This window comes from Ailuropoda melanoleuca, chromosome 2, assembly GCF_002007445.2.
Source record: "Ailuropoda melanoleuca isolate Jingjing chromosome 2, ASM200744v2, whole genome shotgun sequence".
NCBI classification, from domain to species: Eukaryota; Metazoa; Chordata; class Mammalia; order Carnivora; family Ursidae; genus Ailuropoda; species Ailuropoda melanoleuca.
The window spans coordinates 36,517,904-36,534,512 of NC_048219.1; the positions used below are offsets into that span (position 1 = coordinate 36,517,904).

Consider the following 16,609-nt stretch of genomic DNA (forward strand, 5'->3'; position numbering starts at 1 on the left):
TTAATGTAATATTTTTTCTTAACTAAAATAGGTAACAATTTACTCTTTAAGTCAAGAATCAATCTTTAGATTTTATTAACCCAAACCTCCTGCACTTGATATCTTACCGTTTTTAATGCACTGTTATATATTTATTTTGTGTTAATGAACAAATTTAATGTTAACTTTATTACTGTGAGCTCACCATTACATTCTAAACAGAGTAAAGAATTGATCTTTTATCCCACTATGTAGAAAAGTGATTTTTAATTTCCAAGTGGGTCAAGATTTTTAATACTTTGGTAGTTTTGAGTTTTATTAAGTTATGATTAGAGAATTTCATTTTATGACGTTCTTTTCTGTGGCCTAATTATTGGAAATGTTCCATCAGTTGCTAAAACAGTATACTCTCTCCTTGAGTCAGATCTTTAAATGGTCCTCTTTGATACAGTACATTCAGATTATCTCTACTTAATTATTTCTGTCTACTTAACCTGTTAAATTGATTCTATTATTGGCCTTCACTCTTTACTCCCTCTGTGCCTTCTGTTGGGTGAGGCATAATTCCCACCCCTCAGGTTGGCCACATGACTTGTCTTGGCCAGTAAGAAAATGTGATGCTTATTTTATAGGTAATGAGACCTGACAAACATCTGCACAAAAGAGCTTTTCCCCTATGTTGAACTTCTGTCACTAGTATGAGAACATGACCAAGCCAGCCTGCTAGAGGATGAGAATAGAAGTAGAGAGACATGGAAGACACGTGAGTCATTTCAGTCTTCCCAAGAGAAGTCAGTCTAGATCAAATGATCTAAGTCAATCTCCAAGCATGAATGAGCCTAGCTGATACCCCCTACTTCCACACTGCATATTCACCACTGTGTATTCCAACTTATATACCTGTCAACAAATAAATGTTCTTGAAACTAATGGGTGGGTTTAATTTTGTCTATATATCTCCATGTACTTTTAATAATTTTGACTTGACAATTTCAAATCTGTATTACTATATCCCAATCATGGTTAGTAATCTCTCATCAACTTAAAAAAAGAACTGCTTCTGTATCTCATTTAGAAGAAACTTGTACCTTGAATTCTACTATATTAAAATTGTAATCCCTGCTTTTTACTTAGTTTGCATTTGCCTGATGCATAGTATCCTAGTTATTTAAAAATACTTCTAAAATTATACACGCTAATAATTTTAAAAAATACACTATACAAAGTCAAGTATAAATGCTTTCCATTAAAATAAACAAACAGATAAATGCTTTCTATTGCTGATGTTTCCAATAATTTGAAGTTTTCACAATCACTTTGTGCTAGTTTCCAGCTACCAGACTCTGAAGTATTCAGTACGTGGTGAATGCTCAAAAAATATTTGCTGGATAAATAGGTAGGTGGGTGGATTGATACTCAGTACATGCTGAACGCTGAGAAACTATTTGTTGGATCAATAGATAGGTGGGTGGACGGATGACTTGTTGATTTAAGGTTACAATACCAGTTCAATAATAAAGTAGGCTGAAGAAATGAAAAAAGAACTGTGGAAATAGTGCAGAAGTGATATAGCGGTTGAAGAAGTAGAAAGAGAAAAATGTCACAGCTGCAAGGCTGTGTCACTGTATCACGTAAATCTACTACCCTGTTTTTGTAGCTTTATTTGGCCTATCACTTCATCCAAGTAACACTGTGGCCTTTTCTAGACTCTTTCTTGTTCTACTGTCCATAATAAAAAGACCCTTACCACTTCAGACATTAGCTGCTTTACTCTCCATTTGAATCTCTCAGAGCAGCTGTCGATAAATGCTATTGTAATAAAATTATGAAAGGGGCTTCAAGTAGATTGCCATCTTTCACTTCATGGCACATCCTTTCCTAAACCCTCGCCCTCTTTCCAGTTATAAGATGTCAGTAGGCCAGGATTTCCTCCTTTCATTTAAAATAAGACCTCAAAAGAAGGAACTCTTGGACAATACTTAGCACTTCCCCTTCATCTGTTCCAAAATACATACATGGTACCAATTCGTTTTGTATCAAAATCTAGTGTGGACATGCATATGTGCACGTACTCACATAAAAATTAGGGGGAGAAAAGCTCACCGAAGCAGTATTTAACCTCACTATGTGCAGTGCACTATTATTTTTCTATTCTACTGTGTTTGTTTGTTTGTTTTTAAGCTGAGTATTACCTATTACATTTCCATTACTGTTAATGGATCATGACTAGCACTTGAAAACTACTGATTTGATTCATGATTTGAAGTATAGAGAACATATTTGCAAAAAATAAAATATCTTTGACCAAGAACTTCTTGGACCTATAAATGCACCTATAAAAATAATGTTGATTACATTTTAGCACAAAAATGCACTACAAAGGCCTAAAAGTCTATTCCCTATATAATGGATGCGGTAAATTCAACCAAAAAAAACTTGGGTGGGGAAGAGAGATACAACCACACAATCACCGACTAAGAAAATTCATAAACCATAAATGTTTAAAAGTTAAAATATTACAATTAAGAAACAGAATATAAATGTGGAGGATTGGTTTTGATGAATTATTAATATAACATTTAAATAAATATAATTATACAACAGGCACAATTTATTTCATTCTTACACTTTTTATCCTTAAAAGTTTTTTTCAATTTCTTGAAATCACAATCACTGCATGTATATGTACAGTTACAATTTTTCTGAAACCAAAAAAATTTTATGTACAAATAGCCCCCTAGAATTCCTACATGAGAGAACAATACCTGCTTAAAAAAATTCGTCACTGTGAGAGTAGCTGGTCGAAAGCTGGTCAAGTTACAAGCATCATCTCCACTTGTTGTCCTTTCGAGTGACCGTCTGCCAACAATACTAGAATTCCTCCTTTCTGACCAAGACCCTTTTCGTTCTACCAAGGGGGGAAAAAAGGTATGATATTCATTTTCATAATATTTAAAATTTGTTTTAAAACAGCTTTCCAAACACCACGAGAAAAAAATCATTAAAGTTGAAAATTATCTATTCAGCATATTATTGTAGCAAGAATTTCACTTCTGGAGGGGTGACTGGGTGGCACAGTCAGCTAAGCATCCGACTTTTGGTTTCAGCTCAGGTCATGATCTCAGGGTTATGAGACTGAGCCCTGTGTCAGCCTCCGCACTCAGCCCAGAGTCCACTTAAGATGGTCTCTCCCTCTCCCCTGCACTCATTCTCTCTCTCAAATAAATAAATAAATAAATAAGAATTTCACTTCTGGAGAGATCAGTAAGGAAGCACTATACCTAAATCTTCTGGTTCTCTTTTTAAAATTTCTCCAGTGTAAAAAGAGTCTCTTCTATGCTAAAATTATGCATATGACCAAAGATGAGCTATGAAGAGCAGCTATAGAGGAACTATGTATTTGCTAGGAACTATTCACACAATGAAAATTTTAGTCACCATGTAATAGTCCCTAACTTGGATTTGAATTTGAAACAGAATTTTAATTCAAAGTTCCTGCAAGATAACCCTATTATTCAAAACCAACTGAACAGCTATATCGCAGGTCAACAAGGAAACAGAAGACTTAAAACTATAAGCAAACTAGACATAACAGACATCTATATTACATATCAGCAAGCGAAAGTAGAATACATGGTCTTCTCAAGTGCACATAGGACATTCTCCAAGGCAGACTAAGACATAAGACAAAATACAATAAATTCAAAAGGACTGAAATTACATAAAAAATGTTCTCCAACAACAGTGAAATCAAACTATAAATCAGTAACAGAAGAAAATTTGGGAAATTCATAAACAGGTGGAAGTTAAACAGCAAACTCTCAAATAACCAATAGGTCAAAGAAGAAATAACAAGGGAAATTAGGAAATAGTTAAGATGTATGAAAATGAAAACACAATATCCCAAGACATATGGGATATCACCGAAGCAGTGCTCAGAGGAAAATTTTATCTATAAATGCCTAAATTAAAAAAAAAAAAAAAGCCCTCAAATCAGTAACTTCACCTTACATTTTAAGAAACTAGAAAAAGAAAAAACTAAAACCAAAGCAAGTGTGAGCAAGGACTCAAAAAAAAAAAAAGACAACAGCTAAATGGCAATAGATAAAATAGAAACTAGAAACACATCAATGAAACCAAAAACTGGATCTTCAAAAAGAAAAATTTAAAAACGTTAGCTAAATGGGTAGTTAAAAATTAGGAAAGGCTTAAATTACTAAAATCAGGAATGAATGAGGAGACATCACTACAGCACTTAGAAAAGGGATTATATTACAGTATTATACATAACTGTAGGTCAACAATTAGATAATTTACACAAAATGAACTAATTTTTAGAAAGAAAGTACTGAAACTGATTTAAGGTGAAACAGAAAATATAAAAAATCTAAAATAAGTTAAAAGATCTAATTAGTTAAGAAAAGACCACAAAAAGACAGAGCCAAGATGGCTTCACTAGTGAATTCTTCCAATTTTTTCAAAAACCAAATACCAATCCTTTACAAAACCCACCAAAAAACAAAGGAGTAATTCACAACTCATTCTGTTAGGCCAGTGTTACTTTGATACCAAACCAAGACAGTGATGTCATAAGAAAGAAAAACTGAAGACCAATATCCCTTTTGAATACAGAAGAAAAACTTTAAACAAAATACCAAGAAACATATTCTAACATCTACAGAAAACCTACCATCACCAAGTGGGATTTCTCCCAGAAATGTAAGATTAGTTTAACATCGCAAACCCAATCAATTAATGCAATAACCCTAGTAAAAGAATAGAAGACAAACACACCATACAAGTCAACTCAAGGCAGAAAAAGCATTTGACAAAATCCAACATGCTTTCATGATAAAAACACTCAAAAAGTTAGGCAAAGAAGGGAATTTCATCAATCTACTAAATTATATCTATAAAAAACCTACAGCAAATATCATATTTAATGATAAAAGACTGAATGCCTTCCCTCCAAGGTCAGGAACAAGAAGAGAATATCCACTCTTGCCACTTTAATATTGTATAGGAGGTTCTAGTTAAGATCATTAGAAAAGCAAAAAGAAATAAAAGACATCCAGGTTGAAAAGGAAACAGTAAACCTTTTGTTATTTACAGATGACATGATCTTATATAGAGAAAACCCTAAAGAATCCAGAAAAGAAATAAAAAACACTGTAATTAATAAACATGATCAAAATGGTTTCAAAGTACAAGATCAGTCAATATTCTATACACAAGAAATGAACATTCTAAAAATGAAATTAAGAAAACAATTCCATTTAAAATAGCATAAAAACACAGTAAAATATTTGGGTATACATTTAAGAGAAGAAGGACAAGACTTGTACACTGTAAACTATAAAATGTTGAAAAAATGTTAAGATCTAAATAAATGGAAAAACATTCCATGGGTTGGAAGACTTAATATTGTTAAGAGGGCAATACTTCACAAATTGATTTACAGACTCAACATAATGCCTATCAAAATTCCAGCTGCCTTTGTGCAGAAATTGACAGCTGATCCTAAACTTCATATGAAACTACAAGGATCCAAAATAGGCACACATACCAAAAATCTTTTAAAAAGATAATAAAGTTGGAGGACCACTCTCCCTACTTTCAAAAGTTATTGCAAAGCTAAAATAATCAAGACAGAATAGCATTACCATAAACACAGACATATAAATCAACAGAATAGAGAGTCCAGAATTAAACACATATATCTATCATGAACTGATTTTCAGCAAGAATGGCAAGACCATTTGCTGGAGAAAGAACAGTGTTAGCAAATGGGTGTTAGGACAACTCACTATTTATATAAAAAGAATAATGTTGGACCTCTACCTCTCACCATGTATAAAAAGTAACTTGAAATGGATTATAGACAAATGTAACAGCTACACCTATAAAACTCTTAGACAAAACATACAGGTAGGTCTTCCTGATCTTGGGTTAGGTAATGTTTTCTTAGATATAACTCCAAATGCACAAGCAACAAAAAACTGAGAAATGGAACTTCGTCAAAATTTAAAATATCTGTGCTGCAAACAATACCATCAAAAAAGTAAAACAAAACAAAACAAAAAAACCCCACAGACTGGGAGAACATATTTGCAAGTCCTTCATTAGATAAAAACATTTGTATTCAGAACACATAAAGAACTCTTACAATGAGATGACCAGAATATAAAAGCGCCACATAAAAAATAAGCAACCACTAGATAACAAAGCAGACGTTAAAAAAGAGGGCAAAGGGGGCGCCTGGGTGGCACAGTGGTTAAGCGTCTGCCTTCAGCTCAGGGCGTGATCCCAGCGTTGTGGGATCGAGCCCCACATCAGGGCTCCTCCGCTGTGAGCCTGCTTCTTCCTCCCACTCCCCCTGCTTGTGTTCCCTCTCTCGCTGGCTGTCTCTATCTCTGTCGAATAAATAAATAAAAAAAAAATCTTTAAAAAAAAAATAAATAAAAAAAGAGGGCAAAGGATATGACTACATCTTTCTCCAAGGAAAGTATACAAATAGCCAGTGCAATAAAATACTCAAGATCATAACTATCAAGGAAAGACAAATCTAAACCATAAAGACAAACCTCTTTACTTGCACTAGGATGGCTGTAATCAAAGGGCCTGATAATAAAAGTGTTAGCAAAGATATGAAGAAATTGGAACCTTCACACGCTGCTAGTAGAATTTTTAATGGTGCAGCAACATTGGAAAATAGCCTGGTAGTTCATCAAAAGGTGAAATACAGAATTATCATATGATCCAACAATTTCTAGTATAAAAAGAAATGAAAACATATGTCCACACAAAAGCTTGTATATGAACTTTAATTGCAGCATTATTCATATTAAACATCATTATTCATAACAACCCAATTGTGCATCAACTGATGAATGGATAAATAAAATGTGGTATATCCATATGATGGTCTATTATTTGGCAATAAAAAGAAATTAAATACTGAGACATGCTACAACATGGATGAACTTTTAAAACATTATGTTATGTGTAAGTAACTAGTCACGCAAAGATCACACATTGTATAATTGCAATGATATGAAATGTCCAGCATAGGCAAATCCATACAGACTAAGGAATTCTGAAGTTATTTGGGGTTGGGTTATGGGTTTAGGGGAGAATGGAGTTACTGCTAATGAGTACAAAAGTGTTCCAAAATTAGATTGTGATGATGGTTGCAGAACCTTGTGAATATATCAAAAAAAAAAAACCAAGGCATTATACACTTTAAATGGGTGAATTATATGTATACAAATTACATCTCAATAAAGCTGCGGGGAAGAAAAGCAAAAAAAGAAAATCTTTTAATGCCTCAGAACACTGAAGAGCTACAAATAAAACAAGCCTATATAGAAAAATGAAAAAAAATTATACATTTAGAAAAATTTTATATGAAACACTCTTACCTCCAGTGCTTATTTCCACCTCTGTAGAATCTCTTTCCAAACTCCCTGCACTGCTAACAATATTCATTAAATGGATTGCGGTCCAAGCAAAAGGCATGCGATATTTCCCAAGTCTTTGACAAAACTGATCGGCTTGACTTTTCAGCTTCTCCAATTTTTCCTTATTCTGCAAAACAAAACTTTATACATTATATAATTATGCTCAAAAGAAATGAATTAAAAACTACTTCATAAAACATAAAAAGACAGGATAAGAATTCTCAATTCTCAACAAAGATGGAAAAATAGGGGTACCTGGGCGGCTCAGTCGGTTAAGCATCTGCCTTCAGCTCAGGTCATGATCCCAGGGTCCTGGGCTGGAGCCCTGCGGCGTGCTCCCTGCTCAGCTGGGAGTCTGCTTCTCCCTCTCCCTCTGTCCCTGCTCAAGTGCTCTCTCTCTCTAGCTCACTCTCTCCCTCAAATAAGTAAATAAAATCTTAAAAAAAAAAAAGATGGAAGAATAATCTATACCTTTCAGAGATCAACTAACACTATCTTAACCACTGAATAATTTCAACCCATTCTATAAATGTATGTGTAGAGTAAGTCTTTCAAATTTCTCTTTGTGATTATCTCACCTTGGTAGGAAAGAAAGTGGAGCAAGTGCCAAACATGTTTATGTATTACAAGTACTATTTTATGAAAAGAAACATAACCATGTTCTAGTCAGTAACTGCTAACTATAAAGTATTTGACGTTATGACTTACTAAATTTTATTATTCTGAAAAAGATGGAAGCAATTGAGCCATTTGGAACTAATCTTTAATTTATGGCAAGAAAAGGAGTTAAGATGAGGTGTGAGTGGGGGGGCACAAATAGGCTAATAACACACAAGCACAGAATTGTAATGAAAGAAGCAAAGAAAAAATTATTACGAAGGGACTAAACCCTAGAAATAGACTGATGGTCCAAAGAGTACGTGCCTATCGGGAAGATATCCAGAAGTTGGCCCAACTTTTCGGCTGTCCCTGACACAAACACTAAGGTGGCCTGTGATAGCCAACCAATGGTCCAAGAGTAAAAACTGATACCAAATCTCTTACATACTCTTTCCATATACGATGTATACTCTAATGATTGTCCTACCCTGAGACAGTTCTGGGAAAAGAGGGAAAGATAACTAAATGGTAGCACTGTTTATTGCTATCTACTATGCCTCCAAAATAGAATCTGGCTTTAAGAGACTAGATATCCAGTGTACTTGATTCTATCAGCTTATATACATACATAATAGGCTGTTATCATAACTATGAGCTCCATAAAATAGCAAACTTAATTTAAAAAATGACGACCTGGGGAAAGCCAGAATACATTAACCCTGATTTCAACCAGCTACCAGGGATAAGAGAACATTATCATGTACCCAGGTCTACCTAGGTTAGCAGAAAAGGCTCAGTTCTTGTTTTAAATTTCACAAAGATAGAAAGCAAAACATATTCTAGATTTTGGTAACTTGTCCAGTATTCTTCAAGCATACTCTCCTGGCTGTTTCAACTATTAAATCATGTGGTCAACAATCTAAGATCATCTGTTATTCTTTTTTTTTATTATTTAAAAGATTTTTTTTATTTATTTGAGAGAGACAGAGAGAACATGAGTGGGGAGAGGGAGAAGCAGACTCCCTGACTTAGCAGGGAACCTAATGTGGAGCTTGATCCCAGGACCCTGAGATCATGCATGATCTGAGCCAAAGACAGACGCTTAACCAACTGAACAACCCAGGTGCCCCTCATCAGTTATTATTTTTTTTTAAGATTTTATTTATTGCTTTGTCAGACAGAGAGAGCATAAGCAGGGGGAGCAGCAGGCAGAGGAGGCAGAGGGAGAAGCAGGCTCCCCACTGAGCAAGGAGCCCGATGTGGGACTCGATCCCAGGACCCCAGGATCATGACCTGAGCCAAAGGCAGACACTTAACTGACTGAGCCACCCAGGCGTCCCTCATCTATTATTCTTGTAGCTAACTCAGGGTATCTGAAATTTGGTACCAACTTTATATAACATACTCTTGCTTTATAAATTGATCCAAATTCTAGAACATAGTGGTCAGATGGCAAAACAAAGATTGCATTTTCTATTTTTACTGTATTCCTTAATTATCTGCAACTAGACAGAACTCCAGAATACTATCTTGCTATGCAAAGTTTTATTATCGATATCGATATTTTATAAGAATATCACTACTTTTGAAAATTTTAATTATTTAGGAATTAAACTACATTAACTTAGCTTTCTCCAAGAAAAAAAAATGTAGAGTCAATTAGTTTGGGGGTGAGGGAGATTTTAAAGAATAACACAGCATAGAGGCACCTGGGTGGCTCAGTCAGTTAACTGTCTGACTCTGGATTTCAGCTCAGGTCATGATCTCAAGGTTGTGAGACTGAGCCCTGCATCAGGCTCCATATTGGGCATAAAGCCTACTTAAGATTCTCTCACTCCATCTGCCCCTAGCCAGCCCCACTCTAAGAAAAAAAAAAAAAAAACAGAATAACAGCAAATGACACAGCTAGGTGACAAAGGAAATAAAGAAGAAAATCATAAAGTGGGTAGGCCAAAAGAAAATAATGAATTAGTGAAATTCCTTAATATGCTTTGTATAGTATTCTCCCAAATAATAACTTGGGAAATCTGAGGATGTTTAGGGTTGGACTCAGAGATTTGGGGGAAATGGGAGGGACTACATGACTACGAAGATGGGATAAATAAGATGCATGATAGTCTACCTTTGTGGCATCTGCTTCTTTGAAAATCATGTATGGTTCTGCACACTCTCCGATGTCACCTTGCTGTAGGACTTTTTCTAGCTGTCAAAGGAAAAAAAGTAAAGACTAATTAAGCCAAAGAAGAAAAAAAAAAGCAATCAAGCTGGAATGCAAGGATGGTTCACTATAAGAAAATCAATCAACTACATAATTCACTACATTAATGGAATGACAGAAAAAAAAATATGATCATCTCAATTGATACAGAAAAATAACTGGGCAAAATTCAACACCCTTTCACGCTAGAACATGCAATAAACTAGGAATACAAGAAAGCTACCTCAAAATAATAAAGGCCATATATGGAAACACCATAGGTAAAATCATACTCAATAGTGAAAGGCTGAAGGTTTTTCCTCTTACATCAGGAGCAAGATAAAGATGCTCACTTTTGCCAATTCAGTTCAACAAAGTACTGGAAGTCTGAGTCAGAAAACAAGGAAGAAAAAGACCAAAAAAAAAAAAAAAAGAGTCCAAATTTTAAAGGAAAACGAAAAATTGTCCCTGTTTGCAGATATGATCTTTTGTTCAGAAAACCCTAATATTACACATACACACACACAAATAGTTGAACTAATAAATAAATTCAGCAAAGTTGCAGGATACAAAATCAACACGCAAAAATCATTTGTATCTCTATACACTAATAATGAACAAGTCAAGAAGGAAATTAACAATTTCATTTACAGTAATATTAAAAAGAAAAAATACAGGTATCCCCCATTTTGAGAAAGCTTGCATTATGTCACTTTGCTCTTACAGAAGACCTACATTAATACTTGCTTTCGCTAACTGAAAGAAACATGGAGAGTTTCAATTTTACAAAAAAAGGCAAAACGTAAAAATAACATTCAACATTTGCTTTGCAGTTGCCAGATATACAGGCAGCACACATCCTGAGAAGAGTGGCACTGCCAAGCTCCTTGCCAGGACACTACACTCAGCATCTCAGCGTCAAGCTGCCGTAGCTTTGAACTGTGTCTAAGAGCAACTGTGCTTTATCTCCGTTTATTTTGTGCATTTGTTGGCAAGATATGTCCAAAGGTACCAGGAAAGTCTAAGAGAGGTTATTTTTTTGGGTCTAAGCAGGACGAATACACTGTTTTAATCCTGCAAAGGAGTACGACATGACAACATAAATAAAAGAACAAACTAATGCTGCACATAACAACATGGAGGACTCTCCCAGACATTATATCGAGTGAAAGAAGCCAGAACCAAGAGCCTGCATAGTGTATGATTCCTTTCATATGAACTTCAAGAAGAAAAGCCATCAATGGTGACAGAAGTTGGAATACTAGCTATCTGGTAGAAGGGAAGGGGTAGTCACTAGACAGAGAAACACAAGAACCCTCCACGGTAATGAGGTGATAGAAATACTGTATTGTCTTGAGCTCAGGAGTGATTACACAGATAAAAGCACATGGAAGAATTCACCCAACTGTTTACTCCAGATTTGTATACTATAAAGATCTCACTGTATATATTTTATATGTCAATTTTTTAAAAATCTGATAAATACCAAGTGTAACTAACTGAAACTTATTCACTGCTGGTGGGAATGCCACTATCACAGATACTTTGGAAACCCATTCGATAGCATCTACCAAAGCTGACCTACAAATATTCTGACTTAGCAATTCTACTCCCAAGAATAAACTAAAGGGAAATGAATACATATACCTAACCTCATGGAATGCAAATGTTTACAGAATTACTGATAAAGGGGCACCTTGGTGGCTCAGTCAGTTAGGCATCTGCCTTTGGCTCGGGTCATGGTCCCGGGGTCCTGGGATCGAGCCCCGCATTGGGCTCCCTGCTCAGCTGGAAGCCTGCCTCTCCCTCTCCCACTTCCCCCGCGTGGGTTCCCTCTCTCGCCGTCTCTCTATCAAGTAAATAAATAAAATCTTTAAAAGAAAAAAAAAGAATTACTGATAAAAACCACAAAATTAAAAAGAATTACTGATAAAAACCACAAAATTAAATTAACCAAAATGTGTCTCACCAGTAAAGAGAATTATAATATATTCATATAATACTAAAAAGCAATGTAAATGAATTCTAAAACTGGGGCATGGGTCGCCTGGGTGGCTCAGTTGGTTAGGCATCGGACTCTTGGTTTCCACTGGGTCACGATCTTGGAGGTTGTTAGATCACTGTCAGGCTCCACGCTCAGTGAACCATCTGCTTGGGATTCTCTCTCTCTCTCCCTCTGTTCCTTCCTCAACTCGCAGGCACATGCTCTCTCCCTCTCTCTCTAAAATAAATAAACTCTTTAAAAAAATAAAAAATAGGGGCGCCTGGGTGGCACAGCGGTTAAGCGTCTGCCTTCGGCTCAGGGCATGATCCCGGCATTATGGGATTGAGCCCCACATCAGGCTCCTCCGCTGTGAGCCTGCTTCATCCTCTCTCACTCCCCCGGCTTGTGTTCCCTCTCTCGCTGGCTGTCTCTATCTCTGTCAAATAAATACATAAAATCTTTAAAAAAAAAAAAAAAGATAAAAAATAAAAATAAAAAATAAAAATGTATACTGCACAGAGCAGTATAGATTAATCACATAATCATGTAGCAAGTCACAAAATATACATACTATTGGATCCTATTAGCACAGTGTTCAAAAACAAATACTTTGGGGGGAGAAAAAAAGGAGTAGTGAACGGTACATGGGCAGTTTCTGAGATTCTGGTTAACATTTTGTTTCTTAACCTGGGTGGGTGGTAATATAATGTATTTATTTGGGGACAATTCATTAAGCCATATACTTATGACTTTTTTCATACCTCAATAAAAAATTTAATTAAAATAATTTTAAGCTTATTTTGTTATCATTACCTTACTGTAACCCGAGTCTTTTTTCATCTATTTGTGGGTTTCTTTCAATGAACTTTGTTTTTATTCTCTAAAATGGTGGCTTTCAGAAACAATAATCCAAACATAATGGTATTACCCCTTCACCTATTTATCAGAATGTAACTATGCTATTAAACAGGACACAAAAATGAGCAAGGAATTAATAATCCTGATTGAGCCAGAATTCCAGTACCTCAGACAGTGATAGACTACACTAACAGCCCCTTTCTTCATGCTTCCTTTCCCCCACTCATTGCCACCTGACATTGGAATTCCTCTGAATGAAGAGGCCAAGTATATATTCCAACTCCTTGATTTTTGTGTTCTGTCACATGACTTGTCTTGGCCAACAGAATGTTAGCTGGTATAATGTGACTAAAGGCTTGAAAGAAGCCTATGCAGGTGGGTTTGCTGCTCTTTGGCACTTCTGCAATCACCATGAGAATATGCCAGGCTAGATTGCTAAAAAAGAGACATACAGAGAAGTACAGCTCCAGCTGAATCCACTGACCCGCAACCAATTAACAGCCAGTTGCAGCAACACGACCACCTAAGAGAGAGTACAGCCTATATCGACTGACCACCAGACAACTCAGATGCATGACCTAAGTCAGTGCTTGTGGTCACATGTCACTGGGACTTGCTCTTTTTGTCCTTGTATAGCAATAACTCCCCAAGACACAGATCAACGGAATATTTCCTCCCAAGAAACAAAAACATCCTGCTGGACCACAAGTGATTTAAGAAAACCTCCTAAATTAACATTTCCTTTAAAATTTTAACAATATTTTAACTTACTCACTTTTTTGGAAATAACAAGAAAGTCTTTTTCTAAGTATATACATGTATTTGTGTACATATGCATTTTACACAATTGAGGTCATACAGTAGAGTTTTGTACCAGACTTATTTGTCACTGAATGTATCATACATACATTTCCGTGTCACTAAAAATTCTTCCAAATTGTGGTTTTATTTGCCATAGTATCCCATCATATGAATATACCATGATTTATCTCCCTATTTACTTATACTGAACATTTACGATATTTCTTTTTTTTTTTAAGATTTTATTTATTTATTTGACAGAGAGAGACAGTGAGAGAGGGAACACAGGCAGTGGGAGAGGGGAGAAGCAGGATTCTTGCTGAGCAGGGAGCCCAATGCAGGGCTCAATCCCATCAGGACCTGAGCGGGAAGGCAGATGCTTAAGAACTGAGCCACCCACATGATATTTACGATATTTCTTATCTTTAATCCTATCTCAGCTGTTCAGTCCCGTGATGTCAACCAAATCTTGTCACTAAATAATCTCATTTTCAAGCAGTCAATATTCCAACCATCAGCTGTATCTTTCCATCTCATTTCCTCAAATATGTTCTGTTTTATGAAAATGCACACATATTCCCATGTAAAGGAATGTGTATATACTATATCAATTCTATTAATACCTAGAACTTTACTCTTCCAGTTTCTAAAGACCTCTGCTACTAAATCTTTGCTTCTAAGACTGACTGTTCATTGTAGCTAAGACCTATTTTAACCTGAATTCATAGCAATGTGTCCACAAATTAGGACATTATTCCTATGGGTAAATAGGATTCATTTCATGACAATCCACTTTATGACCTTATTGTAAAATTCATTACCGTTTATGATAATTTTATATAAATAAAGATAAAATGATTAAGGAATATATTTTAGGCTTCTCTCAAGTCAAGGTCAAGTTATGGTAAATTATTCTTCAAGTTATCCTAAGCTAAGCAGCTTAGTAAGATTCAGATTTTACAATTTGTAATCCTTAATTCTTTTTTGTTTTTGCCTTTGTTTCAAGGTTTTTTTTCTTTTTTTTTTTTTTTTAAGATTTTATGTATTTATTTGACAGAGATAGAGACAGCCAGCGAGAGAGGGAACACAAGCAGGGGGAGTGGGAGAGGAAGAAGCAGGCTCATAGCAGAGGAGCCTGACGTGGGGCTCGATCCCATAACGCGGGGATCACGCCCTGAGCTGAAGGCAGACGCTTAACCGCTGTGCCACCCAGGCGCCCCTCAAGTTTTTATTTATGCTCCAGTTAGCTAATACATAGTGTAATACTAGTTTAAGGAGTAGAATTTAGAAATTCATCACTTATATACAACACCCAGTTCATCACAAGCGCCACCTTAATACCCACCACCCATTTAACCCATCCCCCTGCCCACCCTCACTCCAGCAACCCTCAGTTTGTTCTCTATAGTTAAGAGTCTGTTTGATGGTTTGCTTCTCTCTTTTTTTTTCTCTGTTTCTAATTCTTATTCTCAACTGCCTGACATTCAAATCATAATGCTCCATGACCTCAATGATTTAGATATTGATATTTATATAATATAGGAACTGAGTGATAAAATCATAGTAAGGCTCCTATGAAAGTTAACTTTATATGCCAACTTGGCTAGGCTATGATGCCCAGTTATTTGATCAAACCAATCTACGTGTTGCTGTGAAGGTATTTTTTTTTAGAGGTGATTAACATTTAAATCAGTAGAGTAAAGCAGACTACCTTCTCCACAATGTGGGTGGGCCTCATCCAATTAGGAGAAGGCCTTAAAAGCAAAGACTGAGGTTTCCCAAAGAAATAATTCTCAACACTGCCTAAGCCTCCAGTCTGCTGCCCTGCAGAATCCAGACTCAAGACTACAATATCAACTCTTACCTGAACTCCAGCGTGCCACCTTGTCCTACACATTTCAAATTTGCCCCCTCATAATTACATGAGCCAATTCCTTAAAATCAATGTGTGTGTGTGTGTGTGTGTGTGTGTGTGTGTCCATCCTACTGATCTATTTCTCTGGAGAATCCTTACTAACAGAGCTCCCACTCAAAAAAAAAAAAAAAAAAAAAANAACTTAGGAAGCACTTATAGTGTACATCCAATATTGTGTTAAGAAATATTAAGATGAAAACAATAAAGATAAAATCTTTGCCCCTGAAAATCTTGCAATATTAATAGACTCAAGTAGACAGACACCACACAAATAAACCAATATATTTAACATTAGTCTCACCTTTATTACAAGAAAAACATCTTGTGAAGGATAAGTGATAGAAAAAATAGCTGATCTTGCCAAGGTGGTAATGGCAGCAGGTGGTACGTGGGGACGTAATAATCCTTTCATCTGCTCAGAATTAAGGTCAAAATAAAAGTTTTCTGAAATCTAAAAAACATTCATATATATGAAATTTAAAATCTATACATTTTACAAAAATCAAGCACACTCAAAATATTATAGATATTAGAACACTATACTAACATACAGTTTATGATACATTTCAATGAGCAATCTTTAGTATCTAAAACAAGGTAAAAAGAAATATACAAATTATTTGGGAAATATACAAGAAACTTATTCTAAAGAACTATATCCCTAACTTCTTTGATTAGATATGTAACCTGTAATAAAGTACACAAAGAAATTATTGAGATGAACTACCTCAAACTGAGTCTTTAGAAAATTATATAGTATTTTAGCAGATTTGATTTAGCAAATACAAGCTGCTGGAGCAGAGCTCCACTGCAGA

The 16,609-nt window shown here is 35.4% G+C and overlaps 1 protein-coding gene across 9 annotated transcripts in view; it reads right to left on the reverse strand.

Annotated features, from left to right (window-relative positions):
* DOCK7 (dedicator of cytokinesis 7) overlaps positions 1 to 16,609 on the reverse strand; it is a 211,715-nt gene that overhangs the window by 144,772 nt on the left and 50,334 nt on the right. For all 9 annotated transcript variants that reach the window (XM_034653591.1, XM_034653595.1, XM_034653593.1 and 6 more), the window contains exons 9-12: positions 16,096 to 16,245; positions 10,162 to 10,242; positions 7,401 to 7,566; positions 2,745 to 2,887 (exon numbers count right to left, since the gene is read on the reverse strand). In XM_034653591.1, coding sequence (XP_034509482.1) covers positions 2,745 to 2,887; positions 7,401 to 7,566; positions 10,162 to 10,242; positions 16,096 to 16,245 — 540 coding nt within the window. The remainder of the gene's footprint in view (positions 1 to 2,744; positions 2,888 to 7,400; positions 7,567 to 10,161; positions 10,243 to 16,095; positions 16,246 to 16,609) is intronic.